General features: G+C 39.2%; 2 protein-coding genes across 2 annotated transcripts; both read left to right on the forward strand.

Annotated features, from left to right (window-relative positions):
* The first annotated feature begins 1223 nt into the window (after window positions 1-1223).
* Window positions 1224-4053, forward strand: LOC127248021 (uncharacterized). The gene is made up of 2 exons (XM_051270156.1): window positions 1224-3176; window positions 3262-4053. The coding sequence occupies exons 1-2, from the start codon at window positions 1224-1226 to the stop codon at window positions 4006-4008; spliced, it is 2700 nt and encodes an 899-aa protein (XP_051126113.1). The 3' UTR covers window positions 4009-4053.
* Window positions 4054-13312: 9259 nt separating this feature from the next.
* Window positions 13313-16250, forward strand: LOC127247700 (protein trichome birefringence-like 10). Its single transcript, XM_051269673.1, has 4 exons — window positions 13313-13859; window positions 14506-14895; window positions 14973-15131; window positions 15837-16250. The coding sequence occupies exons 1-4, from the start codon at window positions 13492-13494 to the stop codon at window positions 16201-16203; spliced, it is 1284 nt and encodes a 427-aa protein (XP_051125630.1). The 5' UTR covers window positions 13313-13491; the 3' UTR covers window positions 16204-16250.
* The last annotated feature ends 276 nt before the right edge of the window (window positions 16251-16526 follow it).

Below are 16526 nucleotides of genomic sequence, written 5' to 3' on the forward strand. Positions count from 1 at the left end.
TTTCGACGAAGAACGCTTCGAAGGACACGAAGAACAATGAAGAACATTGCAGAGAGTCTAGAGAGACTTACCCTTGCGCGAGTCTTCAAATGAACTTCGGTGTCTAAATGAATTGGCCAAGGCTCCTATTTATAGGGGAGGGTGGCCTTGGCTTCCTTTTCGGATGGTGCCACGTGGATGGAAAGATTTTATAATCTTTCCTTTTCCCTCGGATGCCGTTTTCCATTTTTGACGGATTTGATTATGCACCTTCCTTTCTCGTCAAAATCTTTATATCATTGCCTTTTTTGGAAGATATTAATTTATATACTTCCTTTATTGACAAGATCTTTATATCATTGCCTTGTTTGGAAGATATTAATTTATATACTTCCTTTATTGACAAGATTAATTTATTTTGCTGCCAAATTTATTATGGCTCTATTTATGCACGTAATATTTGTACGATATCTTCCATTTTAAGCAGATTTTGCATTAATGGTTGATATTTATTGTACAAAAATTAACATATGTGCATAATTAAATACCATATATTTATTTTATTGGAATTTTATTTTCTTCCAAAATACATGATATTTAATTGATTTTAGACATATATTTTTAGTGTCTACAAAATGCCCCATCGAGACTTGTTTAAGCCGACGCAAAATGTTTAAGGCGTGAACGAGTCTCGAAACATAGAAAAAGAATTTTTTTTTTTTTTTTTAATGGCGTTTTTTTTTCTTTTGCCATTTTTTTTTTTTTTTTTTTTTTTGCATTTTTTTTGTAAATGGCGTTTTTGCCATTTTTTTTATGCAATTTTTTTTTTTTTTTTTTTTTTTTGGATTTTTTTTTTGTAAATGGCGTTTTTGCCATTTTTTTTATGCAAATTTTTTTTTTTTTTTTTTTTTTTGGATGGTGTTTTTGCCAAAAAATTATATATATATATACACATCATATATATATATATATATTCTTTCCTTTATTCTTTGTTTTTATTTTTATCTTCCTTCCTTTTTTTTTTATTTCCTTATCTTCTTCCTCCCCTTATACATGTCTTTCCATATCTCAATTTTTTTTTAGACACTATATAAACCCCTCACCATGAGAGAACTTTATCATTCTCAACTTCTCACATTTTGATTTCTCTCATTCTAGGGTAGGCTTATTTCTCTTGTGTTGTTGTTTTTTTTTTTTTTTTTTTTTTTTTGATCTTTGCTTATATATATTTTTTTGTAGACGAGATGGCTTACTTCAAGGATGTCTCCTCCCCCTCTGGAAACGCCGAGTTGGTGATTTGCGAGTTTGAAGGTCAACCGCTGGACAAGGCGACTCGTCTATTGGTGCATCCACCACTCATAGGACGCGGAGCTGCTCGCCCTCGCTTGGAGGTCCCAAATTTCCCAAAGACGTGGTCTCGGAATGTCGCTGGCGGAAAGCATACCTTGCAATCCTCACTTCATCAACACGTGTCAAACGATGTTCTTCCACTTCCAACCTTGGGGCGGCGGATCATGGATGGGGCGTGCGTTTGGAATGGTCTTCCTTCTTTTGATGGCAACTTTTCGTACGTGGCCGGCTATTGGGAATGGGCGGAGGATGTGCTGGATCGATGCGAGATTCCACTAAAGAGAGGATGCATTTACGATGCGGTCTATGCTTCCTTGTTCTCCTACGACTATTCTCCGGAGATCGTCAAGGCCGTTTGCGAGGCGTGGTGTCCCAAAACCAACACCCTTTTGACTGCCGCCGGTGAAGTGTCGATCTCTCTCCGTGACTTGGCGTCCTTGGCGGGCCTCCCCATACTCGGCTCATTTTACGAAGAGGTGGTACCAAGCGCAAAGGAGCTATATGGCAGTAAAGAGGATAGGAAGCTGGTTCCCCGTTCGTGCCGATACCTGTTGCATGCCTATCACCTTCTTCGGAGTCGTGACAAAGGTCGACGAGGCGTCCGCACAACCGACTGGATTTCTTTTTGGTGCGAAAAGACCGTCAAATACGAGCGTCCTCAAATTCGTCGTGGCAAGGAGTCTACTCGTTCTTCTCGGCCTGATGCGACTTACAATCCTACCGGAGAGATTGGTGCCCACGAGCCATGGTCGAAGGCGCAGGAGTCATCTTTTGCCAAACTCAAAGTTGGACGGGAGCACCTTGAGGAGACTTTCCTCGCAGCGTTCCTTTCTTGTTGGCTTTGCATCTTTGTGCTTCCGCTCGACGATGTTGGTTTGATACGTCCTTCGACTTTCAAGATGGCAAGTGTCCTAGCGTCGGGATTTCCAGTAAGCTTGGCCATTCCAGTCTTAACCAGTATTTATAAGGGGCTAAACCAGATCGCAGATTCATCATGTCCTGGGAAAGTTCGGTCGACAATTCCTCTCCACTTTTTGACCGGATGGATCGCTGAGTATTTTCAGACCCACTACGGCGTATGGAAGGGAATCCGTGGTCCGGGGATGGTGAAGCACTCCGGGGCTGTTAGTGCTCGTGCGTATAGAGCAGATGTTGCATGCCGGAAGATTTTACGTGGTGACTACTTTCGTTGGGCTTGCACCATGATCACGAAAGATTTCGACGTACGGTTTGTTGATGACGGGAAGCGCGAAGACTACGAGCAAGAATACTTCATCTCCATTCGCTCTTGTTTTCTGACTTTGCGGGATGGATTTCGATGCTTCGTGGAGCCGTATAGTCCCCACCGTTTTTGCCGTCAATTTGGTTTTTTCCAAGAGATTCCCGGAGTTCTTTTGAAAGACGTCCGTTGCTGCGCTTTTGAGGAAGGCTATCAACATTGGCACCAAAGTACTTACTTGAAATCTTCAGCCGAAGTTATTCTTCCACGCATTCCTGCGATTCCGAGGGGATTTTCTTCCGACGTATACAAGAAGTGGTGGACTCAAGTTTGCGGGTCTTTCTTGGATAAGTATATCCCGCCGGTACAAAAGACCACCGATCAGACCAAGCCATCGGATAAAGCTCGAAAAATGCCGCTACTTATCTCGGGTGTTCCTGAGAGGAACAATGGAAATTCAAGTACTCACAATGTCGGTTCTTCAAAGCGGGCGGTACCCTCTGTCTCTGAACGAAGTAGTAGTGAGCATGATGTTCATTGGAAGCGAGCTCGTCGAGATCCTCATATCATCAACCCGTCAAGTCCTCGTTCGAGCCGACACCATTCTTCGAGCAATTTCGCGAGAGAGGTAACTTCTATCTCTCTTTTTCTCTTTTTTTTTTTTTTTTTTTTTTTTTTGACATGATCCGTTTTTTTTTTATCCCCTTTTTCAGTTGGAGCAAAGAATCCCGAGTATGGATGAAAAGATGGCGAGCCGAGATTCTATTGTTGAGGTGATTGGAGAAAGCAGAGGTGTTTGCAATAAGCAAGTAAAGGATGCTCCAACCAAGCCAATAGTTGTTCATTCCGTTGTGCCCGCGGTTTCAGAATTCTGTGGCGCGAATTTTGTGAAAGAGATCCAACGCGAATATATAGGAAAAGTATGGTCGGATCTTCGGGGTAAGCTTTTGAGGACACCAGCTCGTTTGCTTTCCTCGATTAAGGACGAGGTTGATGTAGTGCTCCAATCAATGAAAAGCTTTCAGTATTCTGACATTTCTCATATTGAGGACCGAGTCAAGGCCCTTTTTGATGACGCTGCATCTTTTGATGAGGCATGTTCTGACTCGATCGACGCCGTATCCTTAGCGGCTCGTAACCAACAGATTTCCGAGATCAAAGATCGACTGTCGCACCTTGAGACGAGGCATGTTGAGGAGTGCGAAGCTATTAAGGAGTTAGAGGGGTGTGTGGAGAATATTGACGTGAAGCTTCGCTCTTTACAAGAGCAAAAAAGAGAGAATATTTCCCTTATTAAGCGACGTCAAGGAGTTAATGAGAATATCACCATTCAAATTGTTGAAGTCAAGGATGAACTCGCCGCTGTAGAGAATGTCCCCGCGCAAGACGAAGAATACTTAAAAAGCTTAGAAGAGTTGTTGGATATTAGCAAAGAAGAGTTGTATAATCTTAATGTTTAAGATCAATTTGTACTCTTCATTTTGATTGCCAATCAATAAATTTAAATTCTCTCTTCTTTTTTTTTTTTATATATATATATATTTTTTTTTTTTTTGAGCATTTTTTTTTTTTTCACCCAAATCCTTTATCACTTATTTATTTATTTCTTTATTTATTTGACTGAACTTGAAGGTATATCTCAAGCTGCCTACGTACCCGGTAAAGGGATCAAGTCATAACGTAGTTCAAAGCAACTTGAATTTGCTTTTATTGTTATTTTGCAGTTTATCCTCATGCTAAGGAGTCTTGATTTGATTTGAAGGTCTCACGCATAATATCTTTTGAGGAACCTCCCGTTGATTGGCCCTATCCGGAGTCCGTCTTGAGATGTCAACTTGTATGCACCATTCGTGTAAACCTGAGTGACAACGTAGGGTCCATCCCACTTGGATAAAAATTTATTTCCCGAACGAAAGTTGATCACAATGGGCCTTCTCACAGCAAGAACCAAGTCCCCAATTTGAAAGGATCGTGATTTGACTTTTTTATTGTAAGCTCGAGACAATCGTGCTTGATAACACTCCAGTCTTTGTTGAGCTTGTAGTCTTTTCTCGTCGAGAGCCTCTAGCTCTTCGAGTCTTAATCTGACATTTTCTTCAGTCGTCAATTCTTCCTGGAGAGCAATCCTTAGTGAAGGAATTTGTCTTTCCAATGGGAGGACAGCTTCGACCCCATATACAAGTGAGTATGGTGTCGCTTGTGTTGGAGTGCGGAATGTAGTACGATAGGCCCACAAAGCTTCACCGATGCGGTCATGCCAATCTCTTTTTGATTTGGAGACAACCTTTTTCAGCAAGTTACAAAGTGTTTTATTGAATGCCTCTGCGAGTCCATTTGCCGGTGCATAATACATTGAGGACTTCTTTTGTTGAAAGCCAAACTTTTCACAAAGCTTGTCGATGTGAGTATTGGCAAAAGATCTTCCATTATCAGTGATGATACACCGAGGAACTCCATAACGGTAAATGATGTTGACTCGTATGAAGTCAGCTACCGTCTCCTTTTTGACTTCTTTCAAAGGAACTGCTTCTGCCCATTTGGAGAAGTAGTCTGTTGCGGCCAAGATATAGAGATGTCCAGCGGACGACTTTGTGAGTGGTCCTACAACGTCCATGCCCCAGGTATCGAATGGCCACGAAGCAATAGTTGGGTGCAATGGTTCCGGTGGTTGATTGATAAAGTTAGCATGGAATTGACACGGTTGGCAGCTCCGTGCGAATTCTATACAGTCTTTAACCATGGTTGGCCAATAATACCCCATCCTCTTTATTCGGAAGTGTAACTTTGGGCCAGCTTGATGAGCTCCACAGATTCCGGCATGAGTTTCCTCCATAGCTTGTTTGGCTTGATGATTGCCGAGGCATCGAAGGAACATGTTCTCGAACGACCGACGATAGAGTATGCCGTTGAAGTAGGCGTAGCGTGCAGCTCTTCTTCGGATATCTGCTCGTCTGCGCGGGTCACTCGGGAGCTTGTCATATTTTAAGAAATCTAATATTGGTTGCCGCCAATCTTCTTCTTCTTCTTCAATTTCAAACACCTCGATGAGGTGATTTACTTCTTTATCAACACATTCTTCTTCTTCATACTTGCAGGAATCCACCCAAACTTTGCGTATCGAAATATACACCTGTTGATCCGGGATGGATAGAGTCGATGCCAATTTAGCCAGAGCGTCAGCTTGCCCATTCTCTTTCCTTGGGACATATTCAATAGAGACATCCCCGAGTAACTCAATGAGTGCCTTAGCATACTTTAAGTAAGGCATTAGTTCTGGTTTCTTCACTTCAAACTCTCCAGTGATTTGATTTACAACCAGCTTGGAATCCCCGTATACTTGAAGTTGGCGTTGCTTGATATCTACCGCCATTTTTAGGCCGAGGATGAGTGCTTGATACTCAGCCACATTATTTGAACACTTTTCTTTTAAGGCAAAAGAGTATGGAAGGACTTCTCCTTGTGATGTGACAAATATTACTCCGGCTCCAGCTCCATTTTTGTGTGATGAGCCGTCAAAATACATTTTCCATGGTGGGGTGATTTCGAGAAAAAGCGCGTCTTCATCAGGGAAGTCGTCAGACAACTCCCACTCAGCAGGGATGGGATGGGATGATCAGCAAGGAAGTCAGCCAATATTTGTCCTTTTACAGCTTTCTGTGGTACATATATGATTTCGAATTGTTGCAGCTGCAGGTACCACCTCGCGAGTCGATCAGAAAGGACAGGCTTTGACATGACATATTTCAAGGGATTTGCTTTGGACACCAACCGGATAGTGTGCGCTTGGAAGTAATGCTTCAACTTTTTTATGGCGAAGATGAGCGCCAAGCATGTCTTTTCCACCGGTGAATAGTTTAGTTCATTTGGTGTCATCATTCTGCTGAGGTAGTAAAGGGCATTTTCTTTCCCTTTATTGGCTTCCTGTGCTAACAAAGCTCCAACTGAACGCTCTTGTGCAGCGATGTAAAGCGTCAACGGATGTCCAGGAATTGGGGCTGTCAGCACTGGTGGTTTTGTCAAGTAGTCTTTGATACTTTGGAATGCCTTCTTGCATGCTTCATCCCAATGGAAAGGCACTCCCTTCTTCATGATTCGGCTGAAAGGTTGACATCGTCCAGCGAGGTTAGAGATAAATCTTCTTATATATGCTAATTTTCCTTGTAAGCTTTTTAGCTCGTGGATGTTACGAGGCTCAGGCATTTTTGTGATGGCATCTATCTTTGCCTGTTCAATCTCAATTCCACGACTATGGACAATGAATCCGAGGAATTTTCCGGAGGTGACTCCAAAAGCGCATTTGAGAGGATTCATTTTTAATTGGTAGCGCCTCAACCTTTCAAAAACCTTTCTTAAGTCTTGCAGGTGATCTTCTTTTCTCTTGGATTTGACAACCAAGTCGTCAACATAGCACTCTACATTTTTGTGTAGCATGTCATCAAAGATCTTTTGCATTGCTCTTTGGTAGGTTGCCCCAGCATTTTTCAATCCGAAAGGCATAACTTTGTAACAGTAGATACCTTTCGGTGTACGAAAGGCGGTTAACTCTTCGTCTTCAGGTGCCATACGAATTTGGTTATATCCAGATGATCCATCCATAAAAGAAAGCGCTTCATGTCCTGTCGTTGCATCAATCATCAATTCAGTTATGGGTAAAGGAAAATCATCTTTTGGGCATGCTTCGTTTAAATCTCGGAAATCCACACAAACTCGGATTTGTCCATTCTTTTTCTTTACAGGCACGATGTTGGAAATCCATTGGGGGTATTTGACTTCCCGGATGAACCCCACTTCAATGAGTTTGTTGACTTCATTTTCTATTTGAGGGATGAGTTCAGGACGGAATCTTCGTTGTGCTTGCTTCACAGAGCGAGCTCCTTTCTTCACACCTAGATGGTGGACCGCAACTTTCGGGTCTAAGCCGGGCATTTCTTTATATGACCAAGCGAAGACATCTTGGAATTCGTTGAGAAGTCGGATGTAGGCATTCATATCATCCTCACCCAGCTCTTTGTTGACATAGACAGGTCTTGGGTGATCTTCATTTCCCAAGTTGACTTCTTCTAACTCGTCCACTGCAGCTTTGATACCTTCTTCGAGCGCGGCGGGTGCATTTCCTGCATCTTCTTCAATCATTGTTTCTTCTCCCCCTTCAGTGATGTAGCAGGATGATGCAACACTTTCTTCATTATCTTCTTTGGGTTTGGTGAAGACAACGGTTTGCCATTTAGCCTTTAAAACTTTACCGCAATGTATCGTCATTTTTGTTTGACGCGTCATGCGGGATGGAAAGCGGCTCTTGATTTCTTCATCCATCTCCACATATTTTGTTGATGTGGAATTCGTCTTGTTTTTCTTTTTATTGATCTTTGGTCCTAACCTTGTGAAGACAGAAGGTTTTAGCCTCTCGAAAACCGATACTCTTGCATTCTTCCCCTTTTGAGGTGAATTGGAAGACAAAGTCTCGCTTTCGGTGATATGATGATTTGCAGCCCTTTTGATAGCGATGCGTACGGGAGCTTGTGGCATGTACCCAAGACCAGCCCTCGAACCTTGGGTTGTCTGTGGTGGTAACTTTCCCAGCAGTGATTCCTCATTTGGATTATATCCAGCTTTTGTGAGAAGTTTGTAGGCTTTTGGGCCAAAGCTTTTGTCCTTTTGCAATCGCATAGCCTCTATTTTTTCCTCTTTTCCATTCCTTGTCTGTGCGATGGGGGGATTGGGTTGAGTGAGGTCTTCGGAAGAGTCAAATCTTTTAGAGGCTCAATTAATGAGTCTGCAGAACCTGAGGCAGGTGTTTTTTCTTTATCTCTTAACTTTGCCCCCAAGTTTGGTTGTGGTGCTTTGACATCTTCATGTACCTTGGATTTTTTTGCTTCTGTAGAGAAATATTTGGCATCCGCAAAGTGTGACTCGGCTTCTGCATATGGCTTTGTGTCTCCAAGAACTTTCTTTGTCACTCCATTTTGAGCGTATTTGAAGCATTGGTGCCACGTTGATGGAACTACACCATTCTCATGTATCCATGGTCTTCCCAAAAGAACGTTGAAAGATGTCTTTGCGTCTATCACGTAGAACAAAGGGTTAGTTTCCATTTCATCGATTAAGAGTCTCAATCTTATGGTGCCAAGTGCTCTTTGCCCCTCTTGATTGTATCCATGTATTGTCATACGACTCTCGAATAACTGATCTACTGGTATTCCCAATTTTTGCAATGTGTATAGAGGAAGGACATTGACTGCAGCTCCTCCGTCTAAGAATATCCGGTTAATCCTTTGTTCATGGATATAACCCATGACCAGTAATGGACGATTATGGGGTTTGGATCCTAACACCAAATCTTCATCAGTGAAAGTTATCGTGGCACATTCTTCACTCGATTTGTCTCTGATCGCCTTGCCACCTTTCTCGGTAGTGAGACAATATGATTCTTTGTCTTTTATGTCAACTTCGAGAGACCCGAACATGATTGAAGTGACATTAACAGAAGCAGAATCGTCTTCAAGGGTGATCTTTCCTTCATGAGCCAACTCCATGACTTTGTCTTTAAAGATGAAACAGTTATGGATGGGATGTCCTACGACACGATGGTATTTGCAATATCTTGGGTCATCAACCTTTCCAGCTTCCTCCGGTCTTTTTGAATTCGGAAGTTCAATGAGGTTTTCTCTGAGTAGATCGTCAAAGATTCCCGAGACGTCAGAATCCAGGAAAGGATAAGTTTTGGATTGCAACTCTTTAAGGGTTGGCCTTGGCGGTCTTTCTGTCTGAGTTGATTGTCTTTTCCTTGCAACTTCCTTTTCTTTACTTTGGATCTTCATAGGTGCTTTGGTCGTCGCTTTTATGGCCAAGGCTTCTTTTCCAAAAGATTTGATAGGGGCGTTGTTCCCCTTCTTTGCGGCATCATATCTTTCGTATCTTTTTGCTTTTGAAGATTCTTGAACTGGTGGTCCGTGCATCCCGCTTGAAGCCATACTTAACTCCATGTCATGAGCGCGGGTAGCAAGTTCTTCGAAAGTGTGGGGTCGGATCCCTTGCAGGATGTATTTCAACCCCCAGTGCATTCCTTGGACGCACATCTCTATACCGGAGGCCTCAGACAACCGGTCTTTGCAGTTCAAGCTCAAACTCCTCCAGCGGTTGATGTAGTCGATTGCTGGTTCATCTTTCCATTGACGAGTATTGGTGAGTTCTGTCATACTGACGGTCCTTTTTGTGCTGTAGAACCGGTTCAAGAACTCGTACTCCAACTGCTCCCAACTGTCGATGGAACCAGCCTCCAGGTCGATATACCAGTCGAAGGCGTTGCCTTTTAATGACCGTACGAACTGCTTTACCAAGAGATCGCCGTATGTCCCAGCGTTGTTGCATGTTTCCATGAAGTGTGCCACATGCTGCTTTGGGTTGCCTTTGCCATCAAATTGTTGGAACTTTGGTGGTTGATATCCCAACGGCATCTTGAGGGCGTCGATCCTTGAAGTGTAAGGCTTGGCATACATATTTGTTGGCCTTGAACTTCCTTCAAACTCCCTTTTGAGAGCTCCTTTGATATACTCGTCAAGTTGGGATAGATGGATGAAAGAGTCAGATGATGTTTGAAACGGCATTGGTCCCGCCATTTTTTCTTTACCGTGGCGTTGATCCATGGATGTTTCTGCTTCATTTTGGGCCTCCGAAGCATTCTGGTTGGTTGGTTCCGGCTTGTCCAATTTTGCAAGCAGTTTTGCGATGACATTGTCTTGTTGCTGCATGTGTTGAGACATCCCTTCAACAACTTTGGCCAGTGCAACAAGTTGGTCTTCTATGTTTGAAGCGTTCGTGGTCATCACCGGGGCATAACTCGATGCGGTCGAACGAGTTGCAACTTCTTGAGGGGTGCCCGGTGCGGAGGTACTCTTGAAGCTTTCGTCCTCCTCATAGAGTGAGTTTTGCTCTGTGATTTTCGGATGTGCATCCTCGGAAAATGACAGTACTCTTTTAGCCATACTTCGTGTCATCACTCCAGCATTCATTGAAGCACTTGAGGTTCTTGATGTAGTAGCAGCGACTCCTTTGGCGGTGGCGGCTAGAGCAGCAGCTTTCGACACAGCATTGGAAGTCTTGATTTTGTAGGAAGCCATTGATTGTTTGAGAATTCGACGGAAAGAGAGATGAAAGGTAGAGATGTCCCACTGGGCGTGCCAAAAATCTGTAGACAAAAAAATTGTGTTATATTTTTATAAACACAAAATTTGTACAAATTATATTTGTATTTAAATTTAATGCGGGTCCTATTCTCTATTCGGATCCTTTGATTCTCTCTCCGGGTCGATCCATTTTTCCAATTTGGATTTGGGTGGCTTCTTTGATCCGAAGGGATTTTGGTCTTCGGTTTGACTTCGCCGGCTTTTGAAGGACTTTGGTATCCATGTTGGCGATTTTGATCGTCGGCTTCGGATTGATGCCTCCTTTGGATGATCCGACGGAATTTGATCTTTGAGGGAGAGATTTAGTGCTCCATAACGCTTTTGGCGGCGTGTCCCTTTGACTTTTGGATCGAAGAGGGCCTGGTTTGCGCCTTTTATGAAGAACGCGACGAACATCTTCAAGCTTTGGGAGCGACTTTGGAGGCTCTTCCTTGGCTTTGATGGATTCCTCGATAGCTTTGAGAGATTTGATCCTTCCTCCGGCTCGGACATACGACGAAGAACGTTAACTTCATCGATTCGTCAACCAATATTGGATCATTTGTCCAAATCGGTGACTTTTCGACGAAGAACGCTTCGAAGGACACGAAGAACAATGAAGAACATTGCAGAGAGTCTAGAGAGACTTACCCTTGCGCGAGTCTTCAAATGAACTTCGGTGTCTAAATGAATTGGCCAAGGCTCCTATTTATAGGGGAGGGTGGCCTTGGCTTCCTTTTCGGATGGTGCCACGTGGATGGAAAGATTTTATAATCTTTCCTTTTCCCTCGGATGCCGTTTTCCATTTTTGACGGATTTGATTATGCACCTTCCTTTCTCGTCAAAATCTTTATATCATTGCCTTTTTTGGAAGATATTAATTTATATACTTCCTTTATTGACAAGATCTTTATATCATTGCCTTGTTTGGAAGATATTAATTTATATACTTCCTTTATTGACAAGATTAATTTATTTTGCTGCCAAATTTATTATGGCTCTATTTATGCACGTAATATTTGTACGATATCTTCCATTTTAAGCAGATTTTGCATTAATGGTTGATATTTATTGTACAAAAATTAACATATGTGCATAATTAAATACCATATATTTATTTTATTGGAATTTTATTTTCTTCCAAAATACATGATATTTAATTGATTTTAGACATATATTTTTAGTGTCTACAATATATATGATAGAATTAAGTATCGATATTATTTTAAATATAAAATTAATTTTTAATATAATATAAAAATAAAAAATAAATATTTAATTTAATATATTAAGAAATTAATAATAGTGAAGATTGGGTTTGAAACCTACAATCAAACACAATCAAAATTGTTACTCCCTCCGTCCCAGAAAATATGGGATTATTACCGTAGATACGAGAATTCAGGTAAAGTATAATTAGTAAATAATTAAGAAGTATATTAGTAAAAATAATAATTATTTAGTAGAAATTATTATAGATTAAGATTAAGATAACTAAATAGTTTAATTAAAATTAAGAAAATTATAAAATTTAAAATTTAAAATGCGATTAAAGTGCATAATTATATTTCCAAAAATAGAAAGGACAAGTTATATGGAACAGACGAAAATAAAAAATAGAGACAAATGATGAGGGACGGAGGAAGTATTATTTTTATGAAATAATTATTGGTGATGATAGTATATATTTATTTGCCCAATAAAATAAGTGAAAATTCTCTCATTTTTCACCATTCAATAAAAATTTGAGTTGTTTTCTATAAATATTAAGAACTTGTTGCATATTATCTATTATTACAATAATATTATTAATATAATTTAATTACATTACAAAATTTTTTTAATATAAAATAATGGGTTTGTTTATTTTGTGATTTTGGATGAATATATTTTTATATTAGATATGAGAAATTATGTTGATAATATAAAAAATAGTAAAATTTTGTATTGAACTGTTAATTTTTCTTTTTGTAAAATATATGTTATATTAATGTATGCATTTTTTTTAAAAATAATATCTCAGTGAAATCGTTCCACATCAAAATACTATGCGAACAAACCTTATACATTCGTTCTTATATTGTATTATACCCAATTCAATATGTTTTTATTTTTATAATAAATTAAAAAATAATAATATTTTATTTATCAGTAAAAATATATAAGATATTTTTAATATTTTTTCACGAGTACAATAGCAAGAGATGCTTTTAAAATCGTTAAGAATATTTTGATATGCATATAAATTATTTTTATTATAATAAAAATACTATCAAATAAAACAACATAAAATAAAAAAAATATATATATTTTTATTAAAATAGAAAAAAATTATAATACTATTTATATCAAAAAAAATATTGATATCGAACATAAAAAAAAATATATATATATTTTATTAAAAAATTGATGAAAAATAATAAGAAGCTGAAAAAAACACTATTATTTTTTTGTTCCAAAAATTGACCTCAAAAAAATCTGTCCCATTCAAGAAACCCAAAAATCCCATCTTCCATTTATTACCAATCATAAATAAATAAACTCTAATTATTAAACTTCTATCCTATCTGGGTTTTTGAATTCAACCCACCCTTACCCCCGAACCCCCACCCCACCCCCCCCACTGTCTCCTCTTTGGGGGGTGCCTTGCTTCCATAACTGCCAAAATCAAACCCACAAAAACAATCATATGGAATTCACGAAGGCTATCCATTCCTCTCCCACCAAGTCATCGTATTAATCGAAACCTCTGCAAAAATCGAATCTATTATTATTTTTATTATGTCCGTTGCAGATTACTGCAAGAAAATGAATCGCCGGCGGCTGCCGGAGCCGGCGGTCGGAATTATTGGCCTGACTTTGTGCCTAATCCTTTGCTTCTATGTGGTCAATTACGGCGGCCTCAGGAGGCTCGTCGGAATTGATTTTCCCGGCAGCGGCGATGAGAAAATTGATTTTCCCGGCGGCGGCGGCGGCGGGGAGGAGTGTGACGTGTTCGACGGCGATTGGGTGTGGGATGAGAAGTACCCTTTGTATGAATCTCGAAATTGCAGATTTTTAGACGAAGGTTTCAGATGCTCTGAAAATGGAAGACCCGATTCTTATTACACTAAGTGGAGATGGCAGCCCAAACGTTGTAATCTTCCCAGGTGGTTGTTTTTTATTATTATTATTATTATTATTATTGTTGTTGTTGTTGTTGTTATTATTATTATTATTGTTATTTTGTTATTTTTATTTTTTTTTGGAGCATTTTAAGGTTTTAATTTGGGTAGAGGGTTTTGTAAGCATGTGTTCGATGTTTTTATACAAAATTCAAGCTTTTAAATTCAAACATATGTCGAATTTATATAAAAGTCAAGCATAGGACCATTCTTTAAATAAAAGTTTTAGTTTTTTTTTTTTGTAAAATTTTGGAAATGAATATTTGTCTCTTTTTAGGCAAGGGATTTAAGAAGGTTTTGAAGTTTTTATCATAGAAAAAAGCTATTTAGTTATATTTTAAAATTGATTTGAAGTGAAGTATTTATTTTAATTTTTAATTAAATAGCATTTGAACATTAAAAAAAAAAATATATTGAAAAGTATATACGAGTAAATAATAATGATAAAAGAACAAAACATAAGTTTTCATAAAATGTTTCTTTTGAAGAAATAGTGTTTTTGATATAAAATGTCTTCTCAAAGAAATTATAAAAGAATAATGACAACTTTCCTATTTTGATAAATTTTTATTAATTGTATATTCCATTCGTTTGTTAAGAATGTAATGCAAATTTTGTTGTTTGGGGACAGATTCGATGGGAAAATGATGCTTGAGAAGATGAGGAACAAACGGATTGTGTTCGCCGGAGATTCCATCGGAAGAAACCAATGGGAATCTCTGTTATGCATGTTGGCCGGCTCCGGCGCCGGCGACGAAGAGATATATGAAGTGCACGGAAATCCGATCACTAAGCATAAAGGGTTCTTGGTTTTCAAATTTGCGCGCTACAATACGACGGTCGAATACTACCGTGCGCCGTTTCTCGTGCTACAAAGCCGGCCGCCGGCGAATTCGCCGTCGGGGATTAGAACTACGCTCAAGCTCGATCAGATGGATTGGACGTCGCGGCGGTGGAAGGATGCCGACGTGCTCGTTTTGAACACCGGACATTGGTGGAATCGGGAGAAGACTATTCGCCTGTAATTCTTTTTAGTTTTATTATTATTATTATTATGTTAAATTTGATCGTTCTGATGATTTTGATTTTGTTCGTTAGAGGTTGTTACTTTCAAGAAAGGCGGAGTGTGGAGACGGAGATGAGCGTCGATGGTGCGTACCGTAAGGCATTGGATACGGTGCTTGGATGGATACGTCGGGAAGTTAATACTTCTCACACGCAAGTAGTCTTCCGAACATACGCTCCGGTTCACTTTAGGTTTGCATCTGAACTCATATTTTTACCGAATTTTATACTATGTTAAAATTTTCAGTATGATATTTTATCATACTATACCAAAAACTTGGTATATATATATCAGAAATGGTTAAGGTGTGCAATCAACACCCATAATATATACAAATAATACATGATGTGTTATTTATTCATAATTACATGTGTACTATATAAGAGTATGTCGTATGTTAAAATCAACTGATTGTACGTGACTACAGCGTATACTGTTAATTAATGTATTGTATTTATATTATATTATTATATACAATGTGATGTATGTAATAATACCGTGTGCTGCCAAACATAGTATTATTTATACATCGTGAAGTATTGGTATTTAGATGACGGCGGCTACAGTGCTTTTATAAGATTCATAAAATTCAGCACTGTAGCCGCTGTCATATATATTGTACCGATATAATACGATATATTGAATTTGCTCATACAGTATCAATATACTGAATTATTGGTATTTACCGATATTTCAAATATCAAAACATCAAAACACTATACAACATTTTCAGTATATACTGAAGTATTTCAAAAAATTTTAATCTATATATCGCAAAATTCGTAAGATTGTAAACCAAAATTTGGTATATTTTTAGTATAATATATGCAGTATTTCAACAATTCGATTTAATTTTTAGTACAATACATCGTATTGATTTATGTGAAAATTTTCAGGGGCGGCGATTGGAGCTCCGGCGGAACGTGCCATCTTGAGACTCTCCCGGACACCGGCTCATCATTAGTGCCGGCTCACACGTGGGATAAGTACAACATTTTCGTGCAAGTTTTATCGTCGCATCATAACACGTCGAATTTGGACGTGCTCGACATAACGCACCTTACGTCGAGAAGACGAGACGGGCACTCGTCGTTGTACTATTTGGGCGCGGGAGTCGGCCTGGCGCCTCGCCACCGGCAGGACTGCAGCCATTGGTGCCTTCCCGGCGTCCCCGATACGTGGAACGAGCTACTCTATGCTGTCGTATTAAATCGAGAGGCTCGGAAAATGTCGAATTCGACGGGATTTCGAGCTCATGTATGATTGATGGGTATAGCCGTTGCAAGTGTACATAGTTCAGGTTAGGACAACGTTGGGAGAAAAGTTATTAGGCACGGATTTGAGATGGAAAGTCCGTGACAAAGTCGATAGTGATTTTTGCAAGTGACTAAAGAATTTTTGAGTTTGTTTGGTACAATAAATTGACAAGAAATGAAAATATTTTTATTTTTTTTTATTAAAATAAAAAAATAGAAATTGAAAAATATTTTTTTTTTAATTTTTAAAATTTTAATTATACGATTTAAAAAAAAAAATTGTACTAAAATATAAAATAATAATATTCATCACAAAAAATAATAAATTTA

Source organism: Andrographis paniculata, unplaced genomic scaffold (assembly GCF_009805555.1).
Source record: "Andrographis paniculata isolate CXL003 unplaced genomic scaffold, ASM980555v1 Contig11END, whole genome shotgun sequence".
In the NCBI taxonomy this organism is placed as follows: Eukaryota; Viridiplantae; Streptophyta; class Magnoliopsida; order Lamiales; family Acanthaceae; genus Andrographis; species Andrographis paniculata.